The sequence below is a fragment of the Alnus glutinosa genome, chromosome 12 (assembly GCF_958979055.1).
Source record: "Alnus glutinosa chromosome 12, dhAlnGlut1.1, whole genome shotgun sequence".
Taxonomy (NCBI): Eukaryota; Viridiplantae; Streptophyta; class Magnoliopsida; order Fagales; family Betulaceae; genus Alnus; species Alnus glutinosa.
Window position 1 is genome coordinate 14,370,255 of NC_084897.1, and position 9,089 is coordinate 14,379,343.

Sequence of the window (9,089 nt, forward strand, 5' to 3'; positions counted from 1 at the left end):
TCTGTTTTGTTGACTTATCTAACTTTTCATATTGTTTTTTTCTTTTTATTTTGTTGACTTCTCTGACTTTTCAATTTTTATTTTTTATTTTTTTGTTTTGTTTTGTTAATTTATCTGACTTTTCAAATTTTTTTTTTTTCCTTTTTGTTTTGTTGACTTCTTTTCAGATTTTTTTTTTTTTTTTTTTTTTCCTTTTTGTTTTGTTGACTTCTTTTCAGATTTATTATTATTATTATTATTATTATTGTTGATGAGGCACGAGATAGGGGGTATTAGAAAAACACCTGGTAAACACCCCCCTCTCACATGTGGGCCCCACCCCATGTGAGAGGGGTGACACCTAGTGTGCACCGGTATTTTTTTGGCATTTCCCATGTGCATAATGTTATAAAGTGAATATATTGTTACGTCAATTAAATTTTTTAAATAATGTGACATTTATATAAACATTAGACAAAATAAAATAAATTCTTGACCCTAAACCTTAAAATAATATATCTCTCTTTCTTTTAAAATGGGGAGGTCTTTTATTCATGATCAATGATGACAAGGGGTATCACTTTTTCCTTTGGTTGGTTGTAAAAAGTAAGGGTGGCAATTCGCATTCGCGTGCTGGGTTTGAGTCGTACGAAGGCATGTGTATAAGATTATATATGTCAACTTTAACTCTACCTATTTAATTAAACATATTAGACTCCTCAACCCTAATCTGCAAATTTTGTGTTAGGTTTGTTACGAGTTCTTGAGTCGTGTAAAAAATTGCCAACCCTTATGCCGTGTACGGGTTCGGGTCATGTAAAGGCATACTCAACTATATATGTCAATCTTAATCCGATACGAGTGTCTTGGTTTGACTCCAGTAAAAGAATGTGCGATAGCTCTTGGAGTATGCGTGTCACTCTTGTACAAACGACTCATACACAAGGAAAATTTGGGTCAATGTGGAAGAGACTTAAAAGTGAGGGGAAGATTTGTTGTGAGCGCATTTGTGAGGTTTGCGTCCCACATTGGTAAAGTAGAAAGAAAAATAGTAGTTAATATACCTAGTGGACCTAAGCCCATTAGCCCAGGCTTTTGGAAAAGAGGTGGTGCTTAATATGTATATTAATGTACTCTTGGTAGTGGTAGATTCCCTAAATGTTTCTCTCCCTAACATTTGAGTCAATTTTGACTTGACAAGTGGTAGTTGACGAAGTATTGTACGCGGTTTTGAAAATATAAACCAAACTCCCAACAACACCTAGAAAGGGTGGTTGAATAGGTGTATGACAATATAATGTGCAATTAAAAATTTAATCAACTACAAACAAATAATCACCAAAATATGAAAAGCAATAAAGCAATTGACACAGATATTTGGTGAAGAAGTGAAAACTCTTTGTACTCAAAGAGAAAACCCACTCTGGGGTAGCCAACCCAGGAAATCAATTGCTAATTACAAAATGTTAATACTCATAAAACCTTTGTAGTAATCACACACTTGAATTATAACAAGTAACCCACTTGTCTGCTTCTCTTGCAGAACTTCTGGAGAGTTCTTCTTCTTGATCTCCCTAACCGGAACTCTGGTTGGCTTTTATTGTTTAAGGTTGATGGTTAAATAATAAACAAAACACTAAGAGAGATTTAACATTAATAGTCCAGGTATAAAATCCTCTCTCAGTACACTGAATTCTAGAGTAGAATCCTTAATAAATTCGTGTCTGAAAGTCCCTTTAAATAGACCTCTAAAGAAAATCCAGTTCAAGTTGGAATAGGATTTTAGAAAAATTTGCATAGATTTTTTATCCTATATTCTGGGGCGATTTTGGCATAGTAAACATCAGAAATAGGGAAAATCTATTACAGAAATAATTGTTGCCTTTTGTGTTGTTAGCTTTCCAACATCACTAATTTCACTGAAATCAGATACATTCTCCCAAAAGTTATAGTTAAAATACCGATATGTGCTCAATCTGGAATTGAGAAATTAATCTGATTTTAACTCCGCTTAATGAAATTTCAATTTCCTTATTTCTTTGATTGATTTGGCTTAACCACATTTTCTAGGTCTTCTAATTTGAGTTGGATTGAGTCTTGGATAAAATTCTTCATCGATTTAACCAGTAGACTAAAAAAACTTACAACCAACTAAGTTTTAATATCGAATTTGAAAATACTAGAAACCTAACAAACTCACCATTTGGCAATTCGGTGACAAAACCCAATTACAACAAAAAGCTCAAGTTAAAAACTAAAAACTAAAAACCAGACATAAACTTAGATGGAATTATGAGTTTAACCTATTCTTCTATGAAACATGAACAAACAAAAAATGAATAGAGAATTGAAGTTGTAACACCCCAGATTTTAAGCCACAAAATAAAATGTCTTAAATTAGAATTTAAGACTGAATAAAATAGACAAGTTTAGAATTGACGTTCGATTCACAAGACTCGATGCTCGAACAACTTAATACTAGTGGAAACAATATTTGTCCAACTGTTAATATAATACGTGGCTTTAAACACAATATTTTAATTCCCGATAAATAATAAGGAATACATGAATATTTATGAAAATAAATATTCCTTAGTCTTATTATTTATAAACTATGATTTTATAAATAAAGAATGATATTATTAGACTCTAATAATATTACATGATTAATAAATAGACAGACTGAATTATTCATTAGACTAATTGATATAATAATATTAATGAATAATATTATTCTGTAAAATTAGGCATGAGAATCAAAAGATGAATGGATCAAATTTTTCTTTAACAAAAGCAAAGCAATATGTTCCATTCAACCCATGCTTGTGTGTTGTATGTGATAACATTCTATTGAGCAAGTAGAAAACCTTATTTGATAAGGATAAAAGCTTAGCAAGCAAAAGCTCATAAATCCTGATGAGGAAGGTTGACATCCACATCAAGTTAAAATTCAAACCTTATCATACTAGGGCCCAGTAACTCTCATCCAATACACTCCCCCTGGAACATAGCACAAACTTAAACATAATCCTTTAATAACCATCTATTTTCACAATGATTTGGTCACTAGTTGTTTCTATAAGGACATGTTAAACAATAATTTGACACTGAATTTTAGTTCATATATTTCTTTTGAGAAAATGCCTTGAAACATTGGTGCTTAAATTAGATGGAAAGAATGTATGAATTTTTAGGTCATAGGTTCAAGTAGTGAGTTGGTTAATTTGACCGAAAATTTAGTCAACGTTTCTCACAATGTTGCCTAACAAACACCACCCTTGTAATCAAGCTTAGCTTAAATAAAAGCTTTAAAGTGCACAAATGAGTAGCATGTGTGGCCAGATTCCGCTAAAATGGCCGAATTTCGGCTGGAATACTCCGAATCCGGTCAGATCTCGGCCATTTTGGCGAGTTCCTGTCGGATCAATGGCCAGATACGGTCAGATTCGACTGGATCCCGACCATATTGGCCAGATCCGGCCGGCTTCTGACCATGGCCGGAATCTGGCCCGCCGGCGTCTGGTGAAGGTGGCCAGATGTTGCCAGATTCCGGTGCCGACAGTATTTCGGTGGCCGGTTGTTGCCGGATTCCGGTGCCGCTTGGATTCCGACGATCGACCATTGCTGAATTCCGGCAATCGGATATTAAACGTGCGTGTAAGGACGAAGAGTTTAATTTCGGAAAACGATTATCGGTTTTTAAAACCGTAAATCGTTTTCTAAAAATTAAATAAGCTTTTACAATCAAATCGAAAAATGATTTTTGTTGATCATTATATTTGCCCCTACCAAACACCGTAAAATACCGAAATCATTTTCCAAAAATCATTTTACGCCAAAACAAACAGAGCATAAGTCTTTCAGAATTAGTTCTATGTTTGCTTATTTGAAGCAATTAGGGTATTTCTCTTCCTTATTTGTTATTTTATCTTTTCTTAAATTCCCTTTTTAATATTCAATTCTTAGTTTCTGCTATCATTCGCTGTTAAATCAATCTTAGTTCTACCTGACGTCACACAATAAGTAATAGTACTAGACAATATTGCAGGCTAGGCTTGCAGCAGCTAGTTTCTAGCTATGTTTAACTTCAAATGCATATTCTATATGTTCAATAATCTATTATCATGAATTTTTGGGTACTTAAGTGAAATAATATGTGATAGATTAATATTAACTGATGCCATCAAATTCTAACTTGTTAATAATTAATTATTAACAAGTTAGTTAACACAACATGATTTTATTGGGTCAAACATGCCTCTGTCATCGATCGGTTAATATCATAAATTAGACCTCATTTTTTAAAAACTGATGCTATCAAATTCTATACAATTTTTTCACGTCAGGGGATTAATTTGAATTGATTCCTGCGGTTACTATTATTTGAAGGACTTCGATTTTTATTTTTCTTATTTTTTTTTTTGAAAATAAGACTTAGGTTGTTAACTTAGAAATATAAGGATTTATTCTAAACTTATTCTAAATTATAGGGCAGTAATGTACTTTTTAGCCTTTAAAAGCCATCGTGCTAAAGGGTCTCTTTTCTTTTCTTTCTTCCTTTTTTTATTTTTTTATTTTTATTTTTTATAAAAAAAAGAAAAAAGAAAAAGAAAAAAGAAGAAGCTCTATTTACATGTAAATCCTAACAAAATGGTTTGACACATGAAATGAGCAAAAAGCTAGAACTGTCCTAGAATACTGGGTCCTATTGACTCTTAAAGATAGTTTGCTAACCAATCATATATATGCGGGAAGTACTCGATCTCCAAGCACAACAGAATGATCCAAGTTGAATTATTTATATATATACTCAGTTTATAAGGCCACTGAAAAGCCGTACAGAAATATTAATCAAAGAAGTGAAAGATGGCATGCTTTACCCCACTCACCTGCCTCCCAAAATTTGGTCACGCTGGTGCAGCTTTCGCCAGGAGAAGCACCTGGAATCCTAGGCAATTTGTGGCCGCTACTCCGAGACCTATTCATGTAATTAATTCATGCTTCATATTAGGCTGCTTTTGGCACGATTTTTCTACTAGTATAAACTCCCTTTTTCTTTTAATTATTATTTTTTAATTGGAATATCTCTTGGCATATCTACCCAGCTTTGCCTATATTAATTTAGTTGTCCTGGGAATTAGGGAGTACATTTTTATTTATCTTTTTATTTTTTTTAATGATGTGGAACCCCGACCCTATCTTCGGTGGGATCGGGATATATAAAGTACTCCGGATGCCTGTTCCCTCCCGGACCTCCCGCAAGAGACAAGTATCGCTTAAATTAACCTGGGCAGAGTATTTGTGTAGAGAGTAGAACGTTAGTATTCCGGCTGGGAGTGCTTTTGCCTTGAGATTATCTTTCATAAACATAATGAATGTATTTTATGCTTGCAATTGATGAATCTGAAGATGTAGTGCATGTTAAGATTAATTAACGTTTTCGATGAGTCATAGGCAAGTTCACAACAAGATGCTTCGGCCGCCAATGATGCAACAAAACAAGGGGCAAATGAAGCGAAGAAGAGCTGTGGGTCATTCAGCGACAAGGCTTTCTCTACTGCAGAACATGTAAAAACATATATATCCTTAATTTCATACGTATTAATTTGTTGCAAGTAATATTCTTCTTAAGTCTTTGTGAGCCAAATGTAGGTAACGGAGAAAACGAAAGATATGGCTGGCACGGTGTCCGCAACGGCCCAAGATGTGACCGAGAAGGCCAAGCAGACAGCACAAGATGCATGGGGCTCGGCCAAAGACACTGCCCAAAAGGCCAAAGACAGTGTGCTGGGAAAGGCTGAACAGTCAAAGGAAAGCATCAAGGAAAATGCTGACGCGGTTAAGCAAAGCATGAACACCAAGAACTGAACATTCGTTCTTAATTTCTTGCTTTTTTTTTTTTTTTCTTCAGTTGATATCATGCACCAGAAATAATACATTTTGATTCCAACTTTCATCTTCCAATCTAGGTATTTGTTTTTCATTTGTTACATATGCTCTTCCACGTACCAGATGTGTAAAATGATTACTAATTTCGATCGGTTTCAAGGGTTAATAAAACTTTAGTCAACTACAAAAGTTTCCACCAAGATCTGGGAATTCAATACAGAGAAATGGTATACATACTCCCATATTTAATATATGGGATTTGATTCTTGCAGTACACCATCACAACATTTGCACAACAATTCCTCACATGAGGGTGGGCCCCAGTATGTGGGACCCACCCTCATGTGAGGAGTTGTTGTATTGGTGTTGTAAATCTAACATTTTCCTTAATATATATATAGATATTCTCACTTTCATACTCTTAAGTGTATGTATAGTACTCTCTTTTGACACTTAAATTATTATTCAATAATAATCAGTCCAAAATATAATAATGATTTTTAATGTCACGTTAAAATGTGTGCGTTTAAGAGTGTGAGCTAGTCTGAGTTGCATTTCTCTTCAATATATATGCATGTGTGTATATAAATTAGAGTCTCATATTTCACATCATATATCAATTGGAAGTCTTGTGTAGATCCAAACCATTTAAATATAGACATTGTTGCACTTCAGATTTTAAGACATAAAATATAATATCTTAAATTAGAATTTAAGATCTAATTAATAATAAGGCAAAAGAATATATATGAATATTTATGAAAATAAATATTCATTGGTATTTGACCTTACTATATGAATATTTATAAGATTCAATATTGATTAATTGATGCACGTTTACAGTTTCAATTTGATAAAAGAGTTTAATGGACCTTAAACTTTAGAATAACGAAAATAGAATCAAACAAACTTCAATTTAGTTGATTCAAAAACTAGCAAACTCTTCTCGGAATCCTCTATTTACCTTTCAAATTTCATGATTTTTGGATTTCGTTTAGGATGAGAAAACACTCGCAAAATATAGTACCACTGATTTGAACAAAAATTCACATACAAAATTATTAATTAATAGGCATTTGATTTTTATCAAAAATCATCATTACTCATTGATGATTTTTAGTTCATGCATGAATCCAGTCCGTCTCCCAAATGTTATGAAGTCTAAAACAATTAAACATAATCTAGTTAGTGACTTAATGTTCGTACAGTTAGAAACTTATTTAAACTCAATTTCTAATTAAACAAAGGCATGAGATGATGAAGATATTAGAATAATAACTTACCTTAAGATATAACAACCCAGCCTACGCCCCTTTTTATTTCTGCACGTTAAAAAACCCAGCCGAGTTTAATCACTAGAAAAATTCAGTTAGAGAATTATTTAGAACCTAAGTATTAGTTAGTAGATGATAAGAGATATTTATCAAACAATAGACCTGCTACTGCCTACGTTCACCCCTACAGCTCACCACTATGCTGCCCAAGTTGTAGTTCCCAGCCGTTAGATGAGATGAAACCAAAGCAATCTCAACCGTCTAAGCTATTATAAAAGAAGGTGCACCCCTTTCGATTTCACGCCCATCTTCTTTCTGTTTTCTCTCTCTAGCAGGAAATTCTCTGTCCCTTTTCTTATTATTATTATTTTTTTTTCGATGAATAAAATATAATTCTCTGTTCCTTTTCTTTGCAACCAGCAGTAACTCTCTTCCTCTTTGATTCATCCACGACCAAAAAAAAAAACAGAGAAGTTCTCTCTCTGTTCGTCCAGCCCATAAACTAAAGAAGAGAACTTTCTCTTGCTCTCTCTTTCTCTCAAACTCTCTCTCTTTAAACCCACAGCCAAAGCTCTCAAAATCACTCACCATCTCTCACGGCCAGCAACAGTGAGATGAAGCGAACTCCCTTCTGTTTTCTCTTCTCCTCTTCTTCTTTGTATCTCTGGATCAGCAGCCCTTCTTCCTCTTAAATCAGAGAAACAACAGCTAAGGAAAGGAAAGAAAAGGAAAAAACTCACCAGAAGCTCTTCTCTTCTTTCTTTTACTCTGCAACAGCTCTCTCTCCTTTCTCCTTGTATGATTTTTGCTCACCAAGTAGCAAAGATAACTTATTTCAGTGTCTTCACAAAGGCAAAAGAGATCCCAAATCAGGGTTCAAAGCCCTAATTGAAGTAGTTTTCGTGGACTATGTCATGTTTAAGAATAATTGTACAACTAATTTGGTACAACCGACATACGTACTTTACATGCCCGCCTTTGAGAAAATGAAGCACAATTGTAACGCCCCACCTTTTACAAAAAGACGTAAATAAAAATTTTAATTTTCACGTAACATTACGACATCATCAGAGTTATAAATTGGTAGCGAAATATATTTTTTTTAATAACACATCAGAGCTTCTAAAAAAAATACTTCAAAATATATATAAAGAGTGCAATTAAATAAGAGAAATGATTCTTTACCACCTAAATATACAACTTTTCACCACCTTGTCTATGTAGCAAGGTGGTCCCCCACTTTATTTTATTTTTTAAAAATAAAAAAACTCTAAAGTTAGTAGAGGACCACCTTGCCACATAGAAAATGTGGTGAAAAGTTGTATATTTAGGTGGTAGTGAATCATTACTCATTAAATAATTACACATTAAAATAGTATTTATGCCACATATGGCACGGATAATTTACAAACATTATAATCATAGCATCATTAATACATATCAACAGAAATATAAATATTGTTCACCAAATATTATATTAATGGACTAAACCTATAGTCCACAAAAATGAGAGGCATCCAAGCCTCAAACGTTACTACCAAGATCACCTAAAGGTCTGAACAATCCTGATACTCCTCTTCTTCATAACCTGTATTAATATATAATACAGAGAGAAATAATAATACAAAAATACCTAGTGAGCCCACTGTTTTTAATAATGATATGATTGCTGATTTATTAGAAATAAAAAACACAATGTAATGACATAATAAAATGACAGTTTTATATGCAAAGTCTTATTTATTTAAGTAACCATTATCTACTAGCATTCACCTTATAGAGACGTAACTCTAACAAATAGATTCAAGGAGACATCACTCCAGTATATAAAATCTAAGAGACGTAACTCTTGTCTAACATATTATAGGAGACGTTATTCCCGTTTAGCGAATGATAGGAGACGTCACTCCCGTTTAGTGAGTTCTAAGGAGACGTCACTCCTCTAAT

At 33.4% G+C, this 9,089-nt stretch overlaps 1 protein-coding gene across 1 annotated transcript; it reads left to right on the top strand.

Moving 5' to 3' along the window:
- Positions 1-4,845: 4,845 nt before the first annotated feature.
- LOC133852573 (uncharacterized protein At4g13230-like) lies at positions 4,846-5,847 on the top strand. Its single transcript, XM_062289346.1, has 3 exons — positions 4,846-4,965; positions 5,434-5,547; positions 5,632-5,847. The coding sequence occupies exons 1-3, from the start codon at positions 4,846-4,848 to the stop codon at positions 5,845-5,847; spliced, it is 450 nt and encodes a 149-aa protein (XP_062145330.1).
- The last annotated feature ends 3,242 nt before the right edge of the window (positions 5,848-9,089 follow it).

What these genes read in the sequence shown, in the direction of transcription:
- LOC133852573 (XM_062289346.1), top strand. Translation starts at nt 4,846, where the DNA reads ATGGCATGCTTTACCCCACTCACCTGCCTCCCAAAATTTGGTCACGCT. An exon ending in CTACTCCGAGACCTATTCAT is followed by an intron (nt 4,966 to 5,433) that starts GTAATTAATTCA and finishes GATGAGTCATAG; the next exon opens with GCAAGTTCACAACAAGATGC. An exon ending in CTTTCTCTACTGCAGAACAT is followed by an intron (nt 5,548 to 5,631) that starts GTAAAAACATAT and finishes AGCCAAATGTAG; the next exon opens with GTAACGGAGAAAACGAAAGA.